Raw genomic sequence first — 23,842 nt, 5'->3', positions numbered from 1 at the left:
CAGTATACATATCCATAAGTGTTGAAATACCAATGAATATTTTACTATATACATATCCATAAATGTTGAAATACCAATGAATATTTTACAATATACATATCCATAAATGTTGAAATACTAGTGAATATATTACAGTATACATATCCATAAATGTTGAAATACCAATGAATATTTTACAATATACATATCCATAAATGTTGAAATACTAGTGAATATATTACAGTATACATATCCATAAATGTTGAAATACTAATGAATATATTACAATATACATATCCATAAATGTTGAAATACTAGTAAATATTACAGTATACATATCCATAAATGTTGAAATACTAGTAAATATTACAGCATACATATCCATAAATGTTGAAATACCAATGAATATTTTACAATATATACATATTCATACATGTTTAACTACTAATAATAATATATTACAGTATACATATTCCAAGTTGGATGGCAGAGCTCCAGTATAACAATCTACCAACATCACACATAAAATACCTTCCAGAATCTGCTGCTTATTATCTTTCACATTTTTTAGTTATTTGTAGGGATGCACCGAAATGAAAATTTGTGGCCGAAGCCGAAGCCGGATAAAATTTAAACGCTTGGCCGAAGGCCGAATACAGTTTTTCACAATTTTTTTAATATTGCATAAATAGCCTAGAATAAATATTTAGACATGTTTTTCAAATAAAGTCATTTTTTATTGAATATTGACATTTTTTTTAATATTACAGTAGTCTTTGCTTCTCAAAAAAAGCACAGTTTTTCATTTATATTAGGCCTTCGAACAAAACATGCATTCCCAAAAAAAATGAAGTGCATTAAAGTGGATAAACCCACAACAAATGAATTGTCCTTTTGGCAAAAGTCTGCTTAGCCACAGTAGATATGCTAATAATGTAAACAGAAGGCTCAAGTAAATCTCAATTAAGTGTGTGCTTGTAACCTCATACACTTATACAGGTACACAACATATCCCAACGTCACCGCGTCAAAAAATTGCATCACATGCCACTATTCGGCCTTCTTTTTAACTCATTCCACCGAAGGCCGAATGTGGCTTTTTTTTGCCATATTCGGCCAAATATATTCGGTTACCGATTAATCGGTGCATCCCTAGTTATTTGTATTTATTTTATTTAGTTTTGGACATATTATTCAATTTATATTGGTTATGTTGTTTTTTTAATATGTCTACTTGAGGTACATTACACACTTATCTAAAAATGTGTTTCTTCATCGTTGACAATGTGTTATTTGGTTGTTGTTTTTTTTCAAAATAAAACTTAGTTGAAGTGTGTCAGTAGAAGTACTTTTTCAAAATGTTATACACCTTTAAAAATACTGCGATAATAATGATAACCGTGATAAGAATACAAACATTTACCTTACAGCAAACTTCTTCAGACTCCAAACATTTCCATACGCCTCTTGGCCTCTTCCACTTGCCAACACTAGCCAGAGTACCTTGGTTTAACTCCGCACAAAACTGCAATCACACACATTAATAGTTGGTACCCTACTGTTGTTAATAGTTGGTATCATCCTGTTGTTAATAGTTGGTATCATCCTGTTGTTAATAGTTGGTATCATCCTGTTGTTAATAGTTGGTATCATCCTGTTGTTAATAGTTGGTATCATCCTGTTGTTAATAGTTGGTATCATCCTGTTGTTAATACTTGGTATCATCCTGTTGTTAATAGTTGGTACACCACTGTTAATAATTGGTACCCTCCCGTTGTAAATAGTTGTTACCTTTCTGTTGTCAATAGTTGCTACCCTCCTGTTATAAATAGTTAGTACCCTTCTGTTGTTAATAGTTGGTACCCTTCTGTTGTTAATAGTTGGTACCCTCCCGTTATAAATAGTCAGTACCCTCCAGTTAATAGTTGGCACCTTTCTGTTGTGAGTAGTTGGTATCCTCCTTTTGTTAGTAGTTGGTACACCACTGTTGTTAATAGTTGGTACTATCCTGTTAATAGTTAGTACTATCCTGTTATTAATAGTTGGTACACTTCTGTTGTTAATAGTTGGTACGCCACTGCTATTAATAGTTGGTACACCACTCTTGTTAATAGTTGGTACCCTCCTGTTGTTAATAGTTGGTACCCTCCAGTTGTTAATAGTTGGTACCTTTCTGTTGTTAATAGTTGGTACCTTTCTGTTGTTAATAGTTGGTACCCTCCTGTTGTTAATAGTTGGTACTTTTCTGCTGTTAAGAGTTGGTACCCTCCTTTTGTTAATAGTTGGTACCTTTCTGTTGTTAATAGTTGGTACCCTTCTGTTGCTAATAGTTGGTACCTTTCTCTTGTTAACAGATGGTACCCTCTTGTTGTAAATAGTTGGTAACCTACTGTTGTTAATAGTTGGTACTTTGCTGTTGTTAATAGTTGGTACCCTCCTTTTGTTAACAGTTGGTACCCTCCTGTTGTTAATAGGTGGTACCTTTCTGTTGTTAATAGTTGGTACCCTCCTGTTGTTAATAGTTGGTATCTTTCTGTTGTTAATAGTTGGTACCCTCCTGTTGTTAATAGTTGGTACCTTTCTGTTGTTAATAGTTGGTACCCTCCCGCAATAAATAGTTAATACTCTCCTGTTGTTAATAAATGGTACCTTTCTGTTGTTGATAGTTGGTACCCTCCTGTTGTTAATAGTTGGTAGCCTCCCGTTATAAATAATAGTCCCCTCCAATTATGGTTAGTACCTTCCTGTTGTTAATAGTTGGTACCTTTCTGTTGTTAATAATTGGTACCCTCCCGTTGTTAATAGTTGGTACCATCCTGTTGTTAATAGTTGTTACCCTCTTGTTGTTAATAGTTGGTACCCTCCTGTTGTTAATAGTTGGTGCCCTCCTTTTGTTAACAGTTGGTACCCTCCTGTTGTTAATAGTTGGTACCCTCCTGTTGTTAATAGTTGGTACCCTCCTGTTGTTAATAGTTGGTACCCTCCCGTTATAAATAGTTAGTACCCTCCTGTTGATAATAGTTGGTGCCTTTCTGTTGTTAATAGTTGGTACCCTCCTTTTGTTAATATTTGGTACCCTTCTGTTGTTAATAATTGGTACACCACTGTTGTTAATAGATGGTACACCACTGTTGTTAATATTTGGTACTCTTCTGTTGTTAATAGTTGGTACCATCCTGTTGTTAATAGTTGGTACCCACCTATTGTTCATGGTTGTTAACGTTGTGTTGTTAATAGTTTGTATCCTTGTGTTGTTAATAGTTGGTACCCTGCTGTTGTTAATAGTTTGTACCCTCCTTATGTTAATAGTTGGTACTCTCCTGTTGTTATTGGGTACCCTTGTGTTGTTCAGAGTTGGTACCTTGTGTCAAATAAATGACATAGCACAAGTCATATCATTGGAAGAGAGAGTGGAACTTATATCAAATATTACATATTAAATATTACAATTGACAAACAACAAAGTATTTAAGCAGGTAGAAGTACTTGAGTCTAATATTTGACACACCAAATAACGACGCTAGCTCTCTGAGTGTAAGGTTCCAATCCCAGTCAGTGTAACATTATCCTTATAATAAATAAAAAATAATATTCATAGTCGTATGACAATAATGCTTCATATGATGTTTTGTATTCCAGGCCTTGTAGTCTCCACTGAGAAGATGATGTTCTTTGGACAAAGTAGTTAAGGACCCCTGCTGTGCTGTCTGATAAGTATTAGTACTATTTACTTTGCTTAGTACTACTTTTCCAGAAGTGTTGGTATTACTTTACCTTACTTATTAAGTAATAAGTACTTTACCTTGATTAGTATTTTTTCATGATATGTGATATGTATGAGTACTACTTTACATTACTTAGTACTACTTTATTTTCAAGTGATATGTACAGTATTACTACTACTTTCTCCACAAGTGATACATTTTAGTAATACTTTACCTTGCTTAAGTAGGTGATAAGTATGAGTACTGCTCTACCTAACTTAGTAAGTATGAAGAAATTGCACTACTTTACCTTTTGTAGTACACCTTTTTCCAACAGGTCCTGCACTGCCAGTAACTTGATGCTGCAACACATGACCACATACAGTATAAAGTACTACAACACATGACCACATACAGTATAAAGTACTACAACACATGACCACATACAACATAAAGTACTACAACACATGACCACATACAGTATAAAGTACTACAACACATGACCACATACAGTATAAAGTACTACAACACATGACCACATACAACATAAAGTACTACAACACATGACCACATACAGTATAAAGTACTACAACACATGACCACATACAACATAAAGTACTACAACACATGACCACATACAGTATAAAGTACTACAACACATGACCACATACAGTATAAAGTACTACAACACATGACCACATACAACATAAAGTACTACAACACATGACCACATACAGTATAAAGTACTACAACACATGACCACATACAACATAAAGTACTACAACACATGACCACATACAGTATAAAGTACTACAACACATGACCACATACAACATAAAGTACTACAACACATGACCACATACAGTATAAAGTACTACAACACATGACCACATACAACATAAAGTACTACAACACATGACCACATACAACATAAAGTACTACAACACATGACCATATACAACATAAAGTACTACAACACAAAGGCGCATATAGTATAAAGTACTCCAACACATGACCACATACAACATAAAGTACTACAACACATGACCACATACACCATAAAGTACTACAACACATGACCACATACAACATAAAGTACTACAACACATGACCACATACACCATAAAGTACTACAACACATGACCACATACAACATAAATTACTCAACACATGACCACATACAACATAAATTACTCAACACATGACCACATACAACATAAAGTACTACAACACATGACCACATACACCATAAAGTACTACAACACATGACCACATACAACATAAATTACTCAACACATGACCACATACAACATAAAGTACTCCAATACATGACCACATACAACATAAAGTACTACAACACATGACCACATACAGTATAAAGTACTACAACACAAAGCACATACAACATAAAGTACTACAACACATGATCCCATACAGTATAAAGTACTCCAACACATGACCACATACAGTATAAAGTACTCCAACACATTACCACATACAGTATAAAGTACTACAACACATGACCACATACAACATAAAGTACTACAACACATGACCACATACAACATAAATTACTCAACACATGACCGCATACAACATAAAGTACTCCAATACATGACCACATACAACATAAAGTACTACAACACATGACCACATACAACATAAAGTACTACAACACATGACCACATACAACATAAATTACTCAACACATGACCACATACAACATAAAGTACTCCAATACATGACCACATACAACATAAAGTACTAAAACACATGACCACATACAGTATAAAGTACTACAACACAAAGCACATACGGTATAAAGTACTCCAACACATGACCACATACAGTACAAAGTACTCCAACACATGACCACATACAGTATAAAGTACTCCAACACATGACCACATACAATATAAAGTACTCCAACACATGACCACATACAATATAAAGTACTCCAACATATGACCACATACAGTATAAAGTACTCCAACACATGACCACATACAATATAAAGTACTCCAACACATGACCACATACAAGATAAAGTACTCCAACACATGACCACATACAATATAAAGTACTCCAACACATGACCACATACAGTATAAAGTACTCCAACACATGACCACATACAGTATCAAGTACTCCAACACATGACCACATACAGTATAAAGTACTCAAACACATGACCACATACAATATCAAGTACTCCAACATATGACCACATACAGTATAAAGTACTCCAACACATGACCACATACAATATAAAGTACTCCAACACATGACCACATACAATATAAAGTACTCCAACACATGACCACATACAGTATAAAGTACTCCAACACATGACCACATACAGTATAAAGTACATCAACACATGACCACATACAGTATAAAGTACTCCAACACAAAGGCACATACAGTATAAAGTACTCCAACACATGAGCACATACAGTATAAAGTACTCCAACACAAAGGCACATACAGTATAAAGTACTCCAACACATGACCACATACAGTATAAAGTACTACAACACATGACCACATACAATATAAAGTACTCCAACAAATGACCACAAACAGTATAAAGTACTCCAACACATGACCACATACAGTATAAAGTAATCCAACACATGACCACATACAGTATAAAGTACTCCAACACAAAGGCACATACAGTATAAAGTACTCCAACACATGACCACATACAGTATAAAGTACTCCAACACAAAGGCACATACAGTATAAAGTACTCCAACACATGACCACATACAGTATAAAGTACTACAACACATGACCACATACAATATAAAGTACTCCAACAAATGACCACAAACAGTATAAAGTACTCCAACACATGACCACATACAGTATAAGGTACTACAACACAAAGGCACATACAACATAAAGTACTCCAACACATGACCACATACAGTATAAAGTACTACAACACAAAGGCACATACAACATAAAGTACTCCAACACATGACCACATACAGTATAAAGTACTCCAACACATGACCACATACAGTATAAAGTACTCCAACACATGACCACATACAGTATAAAGTACTCCAACACATGACCACATACAGTATAAAGTACTCCAACACATGACCACATACAGTATAAAGTACTCCAACACATGACCACATACAGTATAAAGTACTCCAACACATGACCACATACAGTATAAAGTACATCAACACAAAGGCACATACAACATAAAGTACTCCAACACATGACCACATACTGTATAAAGTACTCCAACACATGACCACATACAGTATAAAGTACTCCAACACATGACCACATACAGTATAAAGTACTCCAACACATGACCACATACAGTATAAAGTACTCCAACACATGACCACATACAATATAAAGTACTCCAACACATGACCACATACAGTATAAAGTACTCCAACACATGACCACATACAGTATCAAGTACTCCAACACATGACCACATACAGTATAAAGTACTCAAACACATGACCACATACAATATAAAGTACTCCAACATATGACCACATACAGTATAAAGTACTCCAACACATGACCACATACAATATAAAGTACTCCAACACATGACCACATACAATATAAAGTACTCCAACACATGACCACATACAGTATAAAGTACTCCAACACATGACCACATACAGTATAAAGTACATCAACACATGACCACATACAGTATAAAGTACTCCAACACAAAGGCACATACAGTATAAAGTACTCCAACACATGACCACATACAGTATAAAGTACTCCAACACAAAGGCACATACAGTATAAAGTACTCCAACACATGAGCACATACAGTATAAAGTACTCCAACACAAAGGCACATACAACATAAAGTACTCCAACACATGAGCACATACAGTATAAAGTACTCCAACACAAAGGCACATACAGTATAAAGTACTACAACACATGACCACATAGAATATAAAGTACTCCAACAAATGACCACAAACAGTATAAAGTACTCCAACACATGACCACATACAGTATAAAGTAATCCAACACATGACCACATACAGTATAAAGTACTCCAACACAAAGGCACATACAGTATAAAGTACTCCAACACATGACCACATACAGTATAAAGTACTCCAACACAAAGGCACATACAGTATAAAGTACTCCAACACATGACCACATACAGTATAAAGTACTACAACACATGACCACATACAATATAAAGTACTCCAACAAATGACCACAAACAGTATAAAGTACTCCAACACATGACCACATACAACATAAAGTACTCCAACAAATGACCACATACAGTATAAAGTACTCCAACACATGACCACATACAATATAAAGTACTCCAACAAATGACCACATACAGTATAAAGTACTACAACACAAAGGCACATACAACATAAAGTACTCCAACACATGACCACATACAGTATAAAGTACTACAACACAAAGGCACTTACAACATAAAGTATTCCAACACATGACCACATACAGTATAAAGTACTCCAACACATGACCACATACAGTATAAAGTACTCCAACACATGACCACATACAGTATAAAGTACTACAACACATGACCACATACAGTATAAAGTACTCCAACACAAAGGCACATACAGTATAAAGTACTCCAACACATGACCACATACAGTATAAAGTACTCCAACACATGACCACATACAATATAAAGTACTCCAACACAAAGGCACATACAGTATAAAGTAATCCAACACATGACCACATACAGTATAAAGTACTTCTACACATGACCACATAAAGTATAAAGTACTCCAACTTGTCCAGGGTGTACCCTGCCCTCCGCCCAAGTGCAGCTGGGATAGGCTCCAGCACCCCCGCGAACTCGAGAGGGACCAGCGGTAGAAAATGGATGCATGGACAAAACTACCAATATGGTCCTTCCTAGCCAGATTTTGGGTAAGCCGGAACTAAAATATCAAAAGTAGTGATACTGTGATTTGAGAATGGATATTAGAGCATCTGGTATCGGGACAAGCAGTAGAAAATGGATATTAGAGCATCTGGCACGGGTCTGATGGTGTGTGTACTCACTCGTTCTCCAGGAGGGTCATGCACACCACCTCCCTGACCCCGGGGTTGTTGGCCTTGTCGCAGGAACACTTCTGCAGGCTCCAGGTGGCCACGCGCACCACGCACTTCCTGTGCCGCAGCACGGCCGCCGTCTGCGCGCTCGCTCGCACGGAGATCACCTGGGCGGGTCCGCCGGGCGGGAGGTCCACAGCGTCGCTCTTCAGACTGAGGGAGGCGGGGCCAGGGTGCAACCGGGTCGTGTGTGGGGGTCTTCCGTGGGTGTCACCCACCTGGGGAGGGTGGCTGGTGTGCTCCGCCCTCAGCAGGTCCTCCGTGCTCCTGAAGGTGCGATCCCGGACTATACCGCCTGGTACTTCCTCTGTGATACCAGGAACGCTCACGTCCGGCCCGCCGCCCGGCTGCTGACCCCGGTCTTTCCGCGGGGAAGCCGGCGAGTGGCGAGACCAGCTCCCTCTGTCCCAAACGCAGATTTCGACTTTGACGGCCTCCAGCTTGGCGGCGCCGACTCCGCTCACCAGGGCCAGGTCCTCCACCTTTTTAAAGCCGCCGATGCGGTCCCGGTACTGCACGATGCTGCGGGCCACGCTGCGGTCCACGCCGGGAAGGGTCATGAGCTCCTCCTCGCTGGCAGCGTTGATGTTGAGACGCTCCTGCCTCACCAGGACGCTTCCGAAGTTGCACGCCGCGCTCAGCTTGCGCCTTTTGCCGCTGACGTCGCCGGGGGCTCTGGGGATGGAGCGGTGGCAACCCAGGCTGCCGCCCATGACTCGGGCCGGTCTCGGGCCAAGAACAACGGACTGACGGAAAAAACAACACAGCATAAATATGTCTCACGAAATACCAACACTGATATCATTTTAGAAATCAGAGTATCAACAGCATTATCATTACATCAATAGTAGTATTAATATCTATATCATTATACTATCATTAGTATCAACATCAATACAAATATCATCCATCCAGCCATCTTCTTCCGCTTATCCGAGGTCGGGTCGCGGGGGCAGCAGCCCAAGCAGGGAGGCCCAGATTTCCCTCTCCCCAGCCACTTCGTCCAGCTCCTCCCATTGAATCCCGAGGCGTTCCAAGGCCATTCTAACCATATTAGTATTAAAATGCACTATTTTTAGGTGTAACACTACAAAATTAGCTAAAAAGCTAGCGTAAATTTTTAGCATGCTAACATTATCAAGCTAATATGCAGGAAGCTGGCATACTTTCAAAATGGCGCCAAGCAATAAAATTCATTATTTTAGGTTTAAACATAAAAAATTAGCAAATAAAGTGTTAACATGCTAATGTTAGCATAATAAATGTGGCAGCCCTAATAAAAAATAAAAAATAGATATAAAAAAAGTCCTGCAAAAATTTTAATAGGCCTGTTACGTCCCTAAATAGCGCCAAGTACCCAAATTAATGATTTTTAGGTTTTCACATAAAAAATAGCAAACAAAACAAATATAAAACGTTAGCATTCTAACATTAGCGTGAGAGCATGGGTTGAATTAGTGTACTTGTAAGGTGGCACCAAGTATTAAAATGCACTGTTTTAAGGTGTAAACATACAAAATCAGCTAAAAATCTAGCGTAAAATTTTAGCATGCTAACATTATCAAGCTAATATGCAAGAAGCTGGCATACTTTCAAGATGGCGCCAAGCAATAAAATTCATTATTTTTAGGTTTAAACGAAAAAAATTTGCGGACAAAGCGTTAGCATTCTAACATTAGCATGATAAATGTGGCAGCCCTAATAAAAATAATAAATGAATGGGAAATGTTGATAGGCCGGTAACATCCCTAGATAGCGCCAAGTATCCAAATTAATGATTTTTTAGGTTTTCACATAAAGAATTGCAAAAAACAAGCAAAAAAAACGTTAGCATTCTAACATTAGCATGAGGGCATAGTTTGAATTAGTATTCTTGTAAGGTGGCACTAAGTAATAAAATGCACTGTTTTAGGTGTGAACATACAAAACTAGCTAAAAAGCTAGTGTAAAATTTTAGCATCCTAACATTATCGTGCTAATATGCTACAAGCTGGCATACTTTCAAAATGGCGGCAAGCATTAAAATTCATTATTTTTAGGTTTAAAGATAAAAAAATTGCAAATATAGCATGAACATGCTAATGTTAGCATAATAAATATGGCAGCCCTAATAAAAATAATAAATAAATGAGAAATTTTGATAAGCCTGTTATGTCCCTAAATGGTGCCAAGTATCAAAATGAATGATTTTTAGGTTTTCACATAAAAAATTGCAAAAAGCAAGCATAAAACATTAGCATTCTAACATTAGCATGAGAGCATAGGTTAAATTAGTGTGCTTGTAAGGTGGCACTAAGTAATCAAATGCACTGTTTTTAGTAAAATGCACTGTTTTAGGTGTAAACATACAAAACTAGCTAAAAAGCTAGCGTAAAATTTTAGCATCCTAACATTATCGTGCTAATATGCTACAAGCTGGCATACTTTCAAAATGGCGGCAAGCATTAAAATGAATTATTTTTAGATTTAAAGATTAAAAAAATAGCAAATAAAGTGTTAACATGCTAATGTTAGCATGATAAATATGGCAGCCCTAATAAAAAATAATAAAGATATATAAAAAAAATTCCTGCAAAAGTTTTAATAGGCCTGTTACGTCCCTACATAGCGCCAAGTACCCAAATTAATGATTTTTAGGTTTTCACATAAAAAATAGCAAACAAAACAAATATAAAACGTTAGCATTCTAACATTAGCGTGAGAGCATGGGTTGAATTAGTGTACTTGTAAGGTGGCACCAAGTATTAAAATGCACTGTTTTAAGGTGTAAACATACAAAATCAGCTAAAAATCTAGCGTAAAATTTTAGCATGCTAACATTATCAAGCTAATATGCAAGAAGCTGGCATACTTTCAAGATGGCGCCAAGCAATAAAATTCATTATTTTTAGGTTTAAACGAAAAAAATTTGCGAACAAAGCGTTAGCATTCTAACATTAGCATGATAAATGTGGCAGCCCTAATAAAAATAATAAATGAATGGGAAATGTTGATAGGCCGGTAACATCCCTAGATAGCGCCAAGTATCCAAATTAATGATTTTTTAGGTTTTCACATAAAGAATTGCAAAAAACAAGCAAAAAAAACGTTAGCATTCTAACATTAGCATGAGGGCATAGTTTGAATTAGTATTCTTGTAAGGTGGCACTAAGTAATAAAATGCACTGTTTTAGGTGTGAACATACAAAACTAGCTAAAAAGCTAGTGTAAAATTTTAGCATCCTAACATTATCGTGCTAATATGCTACAAGCTGGCATACTTTCAAAATGGCGGCAAGCATTAAAATTCATTATTTTTAGGTTTAAAGATAAAAAAATTGCAAATATAGCATGAACATGCTAATGTTAGCATAATAAATATGGCAGCCCTAATGAAAATAATAAATAAATGAGAAATTTTGATAAGCCTGTTATGTCCCTAAATGGTGCCAAGTATCAAAATGAATGATTTTTAGGTTTTCACATAAAAAATTGCAAAAAGCAAGCATAAAACATTAGCATTCTAACATTAGCATGAGAGCATAGGTTAAATTAGTGTGCTTGTAAGGTGGCACTAAGTAATAAAATGCACTGTTTTTAGTAAAATGCACTGTTTTAGGTGTAAACATACAAAACTAGCTAAAAAGCTAGCGTAAAATTTTAGCATCCTAACATTATCGTGCTAATATGCTACAAGCTGGCATACTTTCAAAATGGCGGCAAGCATTAAAATGAATTATTTTTAGATTTAAAGATTAAAAAAATAGCTAATAAAGTGTTAACATGCTAATGTTAGCATGATAAATGTGGCAGCCCTAATAAAAAATAATAAATATATATAAAAAAAATTCCTGCAAAAGTTTTAATAGGCCTGTTACGTCCCTACATAGCGCCAAGTACCCAAATTAATGATTTTTAGGTTTTCACATAAAAAATAGCAAACAAAACAAATATAAAACGTTAGCATTCTAACATTAGCGTGAGAGCATGGGTTGAATTAGTGTACTTGTAAGGTGGCACCAAGTATTAAAATGCACTGTTTTAAGGTGTAAACATACAAAATCAGCTAAAAATCTAGCGTAAACTTTTAGCATGCTAACATTATAGAGCTAATATGCAAGAAGCTGGCATACTTTCAAAATGGCGCCAAGCAATAAAATTCATTATTTTTAGGTTTAAACGGAAAAAATTTGCGAACAAAGCGTTAGCATTCTAACATTAGCATGATAAATGTGGCAGCCCTAATAAAAATAATAAATGAATGGGAAATGTTGATAGGCCGGTAACATCCCTAGATAGCGCCAAGTATCCAAATTAATGATTTTTTAGGTGTTCACATAAAGAATTGCAAAAAACTAGCAAAAAAAACGTTAGCATTCTAACATTAGCATGAGAGCACAGTTTGAATTAGTATTCTTGTAAGGTGGCACTAAGTAATAAAATGCACTGTTTTAGGTGTGAACAAACAAAACTAGCTAAAAAGCTAGCGTAAAATTTTAGCATCCTAACATTATCGTGCTAATATGCTACAAGCTGGCATACTTTCAAAATGGCGGCAAGCATTAAAATTCATTATTTTTAGGTTTAAAGATAAAAAAAATTGCAAATATAGCATGAACATGCTAATGTTAGCATAATAAATATGGCAGCCCTAATAAAAATAATAAATAAATGGGAAATTTTGATAAGCCTGTTATGTCCCTAAATGGTGCCAAGTATCAAAATGAATGATTTTTAGGTTTTCACATAAAAAATTGCAAAAAGCAAGCATAAAACATTAGCATTCTAACATTAGCATGAGAGCATAGGTTAAATTAGTGTGCTTGTAAGGTGGCACTAAGTAATAAAATGCACTGTTTTTAGTAAAATGCACTGTTTTAGGTGTAAACATACAAAACTAGCTAAAAAGCTAGCGTAAAATTTTAGCATCCTAACATTATCGTGCTAATATGCTACAAGCTGGCATACTTTCAAAATGGCGGCAAGCATTAAAATGAATTATTTTTAGATTTAAAGATTAAAAAAATAGCAAATAAAGTGTTAACATGCTAATGTTAGCATGATAAATGTGGCAGCCCTAATAAAAAATAATAAATATATATAAAAAAAAATTCCTGCAAAAGTTTTAATAGGCCTGTTACGTCCCTAAATAGCGCCAAGTACCCAAATTAATGATTTTTAGGTTTTCACATAAAAAATAGCAAACAAAACAAATATAAAACGTTAGCATTCTAACATTAGCATGAGAGCATAAGTTGAATTAGTGTACTTGTAAGGTGGCACCAAGTATTAAAATGCACTGTTTTAAGGTGTAAACATACAAAATCAGCTAAAAATCTAGCGTAAAATTTTAGCATGCTAACATTATAGAGCTAATATACAAGAAGCTGGCATACTTTCAAAATGGCGCCAAGCAATAAAATTCATTATTTTTAGGTTTAAACGGAAAAAATTTGCGAACAAAGCGTTAGCATTCTAACATTAGCATGATAAATGTGGCAGCCCTAATAAAAATAATAAATGAATGGGAAATGTTGATAGGCCGGTAACATCCCTAGATAGCGCCAAGTATCCAAATTAATGATTTTTTAGGTTTTCACATAAAGAATTGCAAAAAACAAGCAAAAAAAACGTTAGCATTCTAACATTAGCATGAGGGCATAGTTTGAATTAGTATTCTTGTAAGGTGGCACTAAGTAATAAAATGCACTGTTTTAGGTGTGAACATACAAAACTAGCTAAAAAGCTAGTGTAAAATTTTAGCATCCTAACATTATCGTGCTAATATGCTACAAGCTGGCATACTTTCAAAATGGCGGCAAGCATTAAAATTCATTATTTTTAGGTTTAAAGATAAAAAAATTGCAAATATAGCATGAACATGCTAATGTTAGCATAATAAATATGGCAGCCCTAATGAAAATAATAAATAAATGAGAAATTTTGATAAGCCTGTTATGTCCCTAAATGGTGCCAAGTATCAAAATGAATGATTTTTAGGTTTTCACATAAAAAATTGCAAAAAGCAAGCATAAAACATTAGCATTCTAACATTAGCATGAGAGCATAGGTTAAATTAGTGTGCTTGTAAGGTGGCACTAAGTAATAAAATGCACTGTTTTTAGTAAAATGCACTGTTTTAGGTGTAAACATACAAAACTAGCTAAAAAGCTAGCGTAAAATTTTAGCATCCTAACATTATCGTGCTAATATGCTACAAGCTGGCATACTTTCAAAATGGCGGCAAGCATTAAAATGAATTATTTTTAGATTTAAAGATTAAAAAAATAGCTAATAAAGTGTTAACATGCTAATGTTAGCATGATAAATGTGGCAGCCCTAATAAAAAATAATAAATATATATAAAAAAAATTCCTGCAAAAGTTTTAATAGGCCTGTTACGTCCCTACATAGCGCCAAGTACCCAAATTAATGATTTTTAGGTTTTCACATAAAAAATAGCAAACAAAACAAATATAAAACGTTAGCATTCTAACATTAGCGTGAGAGCATGGGTTGAATTAGTGTACTTGTAAGGTGGCACCAAGTATTAAAATGCACTGTTTTAAGGTGTAAACATACAAAATCAGCTAAAAATCTAGCGTAAACTTTTAGCATGCTAACATTATAGAGCTAATATGCAAGAAGCTGGCATACTTTCAAAATGGCGCCAAGCAATAAAATTCATTATTTTTAGGTTTAAACGGAAAAAATTTGCGAACAAAGCGTTAGCATTCTAACATTAGCATGATAAATGTGGCAGCCCTAATAAAAATAATAAATGAATGGGAAATGTTGATAGGCCGGTAACATCCCTAGATAGCGCCAAGTATCCAAATTAATGATTTTTTAGGTGTTCACATAAAGAATTGCAAAAAACTAGCAAAAAAAACGTTAGCATTCTAACATTAGCATGAGAGCACAGTTTGAATTAGTATTCTTGTAAGGTGGCACTAAGTAATAAAATGCACTGTTTTAGGTGTGAACAAACAAAACTAGCTAAAAAGCTAGCGTAAAATTTTAGCATCCTAACATTATCGTGCTAATATGCTACAAGCTGGCATACTTTCAAAATGGCGGCAAGCATTAAAATTCATTATTTTTAGGTTTAAAGATAAAAAAAATTGCAAATATAGCATGAACATGCTAATGTTAGCATAATAAATATGGCAGCCCTAATAAAAATAATAAATAAATGGGAAATTTTGATAAGCCTGTTATGTCCCTAAATGGTGCCAAGTATCAAAATGAATGATTTTTAGGTTTTCACATAAAAAATTGCAAAAAGCAAGCATAAAACATTAGCATTCTAACATTAGCATGAGAGCATAGGTTAAATTAGTGTGCTTGTAAGGTGGCACTAAGTAATAAAATGCACTGTTTTTAGTAAAATGCACTGTTTTAGGTGTAAACATACAAAACTAGCTAAAAAGCTAGCGTAAAATTTTAGCATCCTAACATTATCGTGCTAATATGCTACAAGCTGGCATACTTTCAAAATGGCGGCAAGCATTAAAATGAATTATTTTTAGATTTAAAGATTAAAAAAATAGCAAATAAAGTGTTAACATGCTAATGTTAGCATGATAAATGTGGCAGCCCTAATAAAAAATAATAAATATATATAAAAAAAAATTCCTGCAAAAGTTTTAATAGGCCTGTTACGTCCCTAAATAGCGCCAAGTACCCAAATTAATGATTTTTAGGTTTTCACATAAAAAATAGCAAACAAAACAAATATAAAACGTTAGCATTCTAACATTAGCATGAGAGCATAAGTTGAATTAGTGTACTTGTAAGGTGGCACCAAGTATTAAAATGCACTGTTTTAAGGTGTAAACATACAAAATCAGCTAAAAATCTAGCGTAAAATTTTAGCATGCTAACATTATAGAGCTAATATACAAGAAGCTGGCATACTTTCAAAATGGCGCCAAGCAATAAAATTCATTATTTTTAGGTTTAAACGGAAAAAATTTGCGAACAAAGCGTTAGCATTCTAACATTAGCATGATAAATGTGGCAGCCCTAATAAAAATAATAAATGAATGGGAAATGTTGATAGGCCGGTAACATCCCTAGATAGCGCCAAGTATCCAAATTAATGATTTTTTAGGTTTTCACATAAAGAATTGCAAAAAACAAGCAAAAAAAACGTTAGCATTCTAACATTAGCATGAGAGCATAGTTTGAATTAGTATTCTTGTAAGGTGGCACTAAGTAATAAAATGCACTGTTTTAGGTGTGAACATACAAAACTAGCTAAAAAGCTAGCGTAAAATTTTAGCATCCTAACATTATCGTGCTAATATGCTACAATCTGGCATACTTTCAAAATGGCGGCAAGCATTAAAATTCATTATTTTTAGGTTTAAAGATAAAAAAAATTGCAAATATAGCATGAACATGCTAATGTTAGCATAATAAATATGGCAGCCCTAATAAAAATAATAAATAAATGGGAAATTTTGATAAGCCTGTTATGTCCCTAAATGGTGCCAAGTATCAAAATGAATGATTTTTAGGTTTTCACATAAAAAATTGCAAAAAGCAAGCATAAAACATTAGCATTCTAACATTAGCATGAGAGCATAGGTTAAATTAGTGTGCTTGTAAGGTGGCACTAAGTAATAAAATGCACTGTTTTTAGTAAAATGCACTGTTTTAGGTGTAAACATACAAAACTAGCTAAAAAGCTAGCGTAAAATTTTAGCATCCTAACATTATCGTGCTAATATGCTACAAGCTGGCATACTTTCAAAATGGCGGCAAGCATTAAAATGAATTATTTTTAGATTTAAAGATTTAAAAAATAGCAAATAAAGTGTTAACATGCTAATGTTAGCATGATAAATGTGGCAGCCCTAATAAAAAATAATAAATATATATAAAAAAAATTCCTGCAAAAGTTTTAATAGGCCTGATACGTCCCTAAATAGCGCCAAGTACCCAAATTAATGATTTTTAGGTTTTCACATAAAAAATAGCAAACAAAACAAATATAAAACGTTAGCATTCTAACATTAGCATGAGAGCATAAGTTGAATTAGTGTACTTGTAAGGTGGCACCAAGTATTAAAATGCACTGTTTTAAGGTGTAAACATAAAAAATCAGCTAAAAATCTAGCGTAAAATTTTAGCATGGTGACATTATCATGTTAATATGCGAGAAGTTGCCGTACTTTCAAAATGGCGCTAGTATTAAAATTCATTGTTTTTAGGTACAAAGATAAAAAAATTGCATAAAAGGTTAGCATTCTAACATTAGCAGGAGAGCATAGGTTGAATTAGTGTTCTTGTAAGGTGGCACTAAGTAATAAAATGCACTGTTTTTAGTAAAATGAACTGTTTTTAGGTGTAAACACAAAATTAGCTAAAAAGCTAGCGTAAAATTTTAGCATGCTAACATTATCGTGTTAGTGTGCGAGAACATTAAAAATTGCAAAAAACAAGCATAAAATGTTAGCATTCTAACATTAGCATGAGAGCATAGGTTAAATTAGTGTACATCTAAGGTGGCGCCAAGTATCAAAATGCATTATTTTTCGGTGTAAATACACAAAATTAGCTAAAACAAAAAGCGAGCATAAAACATTAGCATGCTAACATTAAAAATGCTAACATTCAAAATGGCGGCAAGCATAGAAAATTCACGATGTTTAGGTTCAAACTTGCAAAATTAGTAAAGCGTTAACGCGCTAACATTGGCATGATCATACGAGCGAATCTAGCAAAAAAAATGCTACCATGGCAACATTTTTGCAACGATAGCATTAAAAAAATAGCTAAAAACAAGCATAAAATGTTAGCTTCTATCATTAGCATGAGAGCATAACTTGAATTAGTTTACTTGTAAGGTGGCGCCATGTAATAAATTCTATCAGAATTCACGATTTTTACGTTTTAACTTGCAAAATTAGTAAATGAAGGGTTAACGTGCTAACATTAGCGTGATCATACGAGAGAATCTAGCAAAAAAAAATGCTACCATGGCAACATTTTTGCAACGACAGCATTAAAAAATAGCTAAAAACAAGCAAAAAATGTTAGCATTCTATCATTAGCATGAGAGCATAGGTTGAATTAGTGTACTTGTAAACATTAGCGTGATCATACGAGAGAATCTAGCAAAAAAAATGCTAGCATGGAAACATTCTCGCAACGTTAGCATCTTTTCACTGCATGTGCCCATAATTAATACAAACGACCAATTATCTCCCACTCAAAAATAATCTGCCAACAAACTAACTACTCATTTCTTATCACATCTCGGACGTTTCTTGATAGTTTTATCTAAATTCGAAGTGGCTGGGGGGAGGGGAGTCTGGGCTTCCCTGCTTAGGCTGCTGCCCCCGCGACCCCACCTCGGATAAGCAGAGGAAGTTGGATGGATGGATGGAACTTCTTGAGCTATGTTTCTTGCTAACTAACTGGCTGACTGACTAACTAAGTAAGTAACTGACTAACTAACTAACCAATTAACTAAAAGGCAACCCCCCACCGATAAATAAGTGATACCAACAGGTATCGATACCGGTTGATATTGGTGATCATAAAATGGCAAACATAATCTTACCAATTAGTTGTCAGTCAGCGTCACAGTGCGGCGCTGCTAAAATGATAAAAAGCCGGATAGAGATATCCTTACTAAATTCTCTTTTGCCGGAGAGAAGAGTCAAAGTGTGGCGTTGGAAAGAAAAAAAAGCCAGATAAACAAACTTTGATCCTGACATGTTAGCTTAATGTCACCTTTGCTCTCCCACGCTACCGGAAACCATCACAACTGCTTTTCAAAATAAAGTACAACAGAACAAACAAACCGTTCCGGAGATAACTTTTGCATTATTATGTTAATCACAGAAAAGTCACTATTGAAGATGAATGTGGATCTGTCGTTTGCACATTGTATCTGCAAGGCAGACGGTACATTTTAAAATCCAGTACGGCCTTATTTTGAAAAGACTGTGTGTGGTTGCCATCAATGCGCTTTGTGTCAACAACAGAGTGAATTATTAGCTGTGTATTCCATCATCTTCATTTAAAGGCCGACTAAAATGAGATGTTCTTATTTAAACGGGGATAGCAGGTCCATTCTATGTGTCATACTTGATCATTTCGCCATATTTTTGCTGAAAGGATTTAGTAGAGAAAATCCATGATAAAGTTCGCAACTTTTGGTCGCTAATAAAAAAAAGCCTTGCCTGTACCGGAAGTAGCAGACGATGTACGTGCGACGTCACGGTTTGTGGAGCTCCTCACATCTGAACATTGTTTACAATCATGGCCACCAGCGGCGAGAGCGATTCGGACCGAGAAAGCGACGATTTCCCCATTAATTTGAGCGGGGATGAAAGATTTGTGGATGAGGAAAGTAAGAGTGAAGGACTACAGAAAAAAAAGGCGAGGGCAGTGGGAGCGATTCAGATGTTATTAGACACATTTACTAGGATAATTCTGGAAAATCCCTTATCTGCTTATTGTGTTACTAGTGTTTTAGTGAGATTATATGGTACCTGAAAGTCGCAGGGGTGTGGCCACGGGTGTGGTGACCGCCAGTGTCTCTGAGGGAAGCCACGCAGCTGCCTCTTTGACAGGTGCACTGTCAGAAAAATTCTGTGTAAATTATCAAATAAAACCTTGTATTACATTGTGTTCCTGACGAGAAGAAAAAAGGCTGGAACTTTCCAAGAAGAGTGCTGGACTTCCAGGCGGACAGATGCCCAACTTCCATTTTTACGAACCCTCTTTGATCTATTTTATGGGACTCTCTGTGATCTATTTTGAGGAAGCAGCTGTGGGAAGGAGGGGGGTGAAAATCAAATAAAGAACCACGAGAAGGATCTTGGGGGAGAGCATGGTGCAGGAACTGTACAGGGTGTACAGTGGCCATGCCTCTCCTCGGATCCAACTATTAATTTAATTCTGTCTCTGTTTGATTCTTTGCCTTTTTGTCATGTTCAATTGATGTCATCAGTGTTTGAACCTGACATGCACGATGAACGACGCAAGCTCCGCTCACGTCTACGGTAAGAGCCGGCTTTTCAACACAATTTTCTCACTGAAACCTGCCGGTTGACATGTGGTTGGGAACCATGTTCGCTTGACCGCTCTGTTCCATAGTAAAGCTTCACTTTCGGGAATGTAAACAAGGAAACACCGGCTGTGTTTGTGTTGTTAAAGGCAGCCCCAATACACCGCTTCCCACCTACATCTTTCTTCTTTGACGTCTCCATTATTAATTGAACAAATTGCAAAAGATTCAGCAACACAGATGTCCAGAATACACCTGTCCCTGGTTGACAATCATACACACCTGTTTCTGTTTGACATTCAGACACACCTGTTGATTGATTTATTGATTGATTGATTGATACTTTTATTAGTAGATTGCACAGTACAGTACATATTCCGTACAATTGACCACTAAATGGTAACACCCCAATAAGTTTTTCAACTTGTTTAAGTCGGGGTCCGCGTTAATCAACTCATTGGCAATCCCTGATTGCCAATCAGACACACCTGTCACTGTTTTAAAATCTGACACACCCGTCTCTGGTCGACATTTAGACAAATGTGTCGTTGGTTGACAATCAGACACACCTGTCTCCAGTTGACAATCAGACAAACCTGTCCCTGGTTGACAATCAGACACATCAGTCCCTGGTTGACAATCAGACACATCAGTCCCCGGTTGGCAATCAGACACACCTCTACCTGGTTGAAAATTGGACACACCTGTCCCTGGTTGACAATCAGACACATCAGTCCCTGGTTGCCAATCAGACACACCTGTCCCTGTTTTAAAATCTGACACACCTGTCTCCGGTTGGCAATCAGACACACCTGTACCTGGTTGAAAATTGGACACACCTCTCCCTGGTTGCCAACCATACACACCTGTTTCTGTTTGACAATCAGACACACCTGTCGCTTGATTGATTGATTGAGTGATTGATTGATTGATTGATTGATTGATTGATTGATTGATTGATTGATTGATCGATTGATTGATTGAAACTTGTATTAGTAGATTACACAGTACAGTACATATTCCGTACAATTGACCACTAAATGCTAACACCCGAATGGGTTTTTGTACTTGTTTAAGTCAGGGTCCACGTTAATCAACTCATTGGCAATCCCTGATTGCCAATCAGACACACCTGTCACTGTTTTAAAATCTGACACACCCGTCTCTGGTTGACAATCAGACACACCTGTCCCTAATTGCCTGTGTGGCGGGGTGTATTTATTTTCAAGTATTTCTTATATATATATATATATCAGACAATCAGACACACTTGTCCCTGGTTGGCAATCAGACACACCTGCACCTGTTTTAAAATCTGACACACCCGTCTCTGGTTGACATTCAGACACACTTATCTCTCTTTAACAATCAGACACACCTGCCCTTGGTTGGCAATCAGACACACCTGTCCCTAATTGCCAGTGTAGCGGGGTGTATTTATTTTCAAGCATTTCTTATATATATATATAATTCGGTATTGAATGAGCATACCCGTTCAGCCACCGTGTTCAATGGAAAAGTCTGATCTACAACATTTGCGGGCAGCATACCCCTTCCCCTACGCGCCGTCGCCATGTCTCTTCTTCGTTCTTCTGCTTCGCCCGGAGCCGTCGCTTTATTTCTTTATTTTTTTTCTAGTCCTTCACTCTCACTTTCCTCATCCACGAATCTTTCATCCTCGCTCAAATTAATGGGGAAATCGTTGCTTTCTCGGTCCGAATCGCTCTCGCTGCTGGTGGCCATGATTGTAAACAATATTCAGATGTGAGTAGCTCCACAACCCGTGACGTCACGCGCACATCGTCTGCTACTTCCGGTAGAGGCAAGGCTTTTTTATTAGCGACCAAAAGTTGCAAACTTTATCGTGGATGTTCTCTACTAAATCCTTTCAGCAAAAATATGGCAATATCGCGAACAATCAAGTATGACACATAAAATGGACCTGCTATCCCCGTTTAAATAAGAACATCTCATTTCTGTAGGCCTTTACCTTCTGTAAAGTTATCGACACAAACTGCGGTACTTCACGTACGAGCGACATCTTTATTAAAACACAACAAAGTACTCGGGAGTCTCCAGGAAGAGGTGAGCTGCCATCTTTCCACAACGACATACAGCCACAGGAAGTGCAAAAGTCACAAAGTCGTTTCAAAGTCAAATAAAATAAGGACAAAAAGTCACGAAGAAATACATTTTTTTTTTTTTTTTAACAAATAAAAGTATTACAAATTTTGTTTAAATCAAACCGTATGAAATAAAAACAAGAATTTGAAAACAACATTTGGACCTAAATTGAGTTATTCTCTTCTATAAGACAAGAAGTTCAAGTGTAGAAAAAGGAATATATTTTTTTTTTGAATTGAGCATGTACGAAACTTGAGGCCGGTATTTGTTGACTTCAGCACTTTTTTCACATGCCGCTCTACACATGTTTGCAAGCAAACAAAAGTGTGACAAAAAAAAATAAACGATAAGAACCACTGAAATACGGAATAAGTTTGTCGTAGACAAGATCATGCTCCTTCTGGAAACAAACTCCCACTCTGCTACGTCTTCTGGAAGTTTCTCTGACGCCATCCTCGAATTAGCATAATGACAGAAAACACTAACACAAAACCGCAAAAGCAGTGAAGATGTCACGTTGTGTAAATGGGGAATAAAAAGAGAATACAATGATTTGCAAACCCTTTTCAACTTAAATTCTATTGAATAGCCTGCAAAGACAAGATATTTAACATTTAAAATGGTAAACTTTGTTATTTTTGGCAAATATTAGCTCATTTGGAATGTGAAGCCTGCAAGATGTTTCAAAAAAGCTAGCACAAGTGGCAAAAAAGACTGAGAAAGTTGAGGAATGCTCGTCAAACACTCATTTGGAACATTCTACAGGTGTGCAGGCTAATTGGGTGCCATGATTGGGTATAAAAGCAGCTTCCATGAAATGCTCAGTCATTCACAAACAAGGATGGGGCGAGGGTCTCCACTTTGTCAACAAATGCCGGAGGAAATTGTT

General features: G+C 35.9%; 1 protein-coding gene across 3 annotated transcripts in view; it reads right to left on the bottom strand.

Moving 5' to 3' along the window:
- LOC133540093 (endonuclease/exonuclease/phosphatase family domain-containing protein 1-like) overlaps nt 1-19,556 on the bottom strand; it is a 35,130-nt gene extending 15,574 nt beyond the window's left edge. For all 3 annotated transcript variants that reach the window (XR_009803554.1, XM_061882585.1, XM_061882586.1), the window contains exons 1-4: nt 19,375-19,556; nt 8,769-9,565; nt 3,994-4,045; nt 1,403-1,504 (exon numbers count right to left, since the gene is read on the bottom strand). Coding sequence is in view for 2 of the 3 variants with exons in the window: in XM_061882585.1 (XP_061738569.1) it covers nt 1,403-1,504; nt 3,994-4,045; nt 8,769-9,532 (918 nt within the window). In the remaining variant the exon portion in view is untranslated. The remainder of the gene's footprint in view (nt 1-1,402; nt 1,505-3,993; nt 4,046-8,768; nt 9,566-19,374) is intronic.
- Nucleotides 19,557-23,842: the final 4,286 nt, after the last annotated feature.

The sequence above is a fragment of the Nerophis ophidion genome, linkage group LG21 (assembly GCF_033978795.1).
Source record: "Nerophis ophidion isolate RoL-2023_Sa linkage group LG21, RoL_Noph_v1.0, whole genome shotgun sequence".
In the NCBI taxonomy this organism is placed as follows: Eukaryota; Metazoa; Chordata; class Actinopteri; order Syngnathiformes; family Syngnathidae; genus Nerophis; species Nerophis ophidion.
The sequence above is the reverse complement of the archived record's forward strand: the minus strand, read 5'-3'. Positions and strand labels throughout refer to the sequence as shown.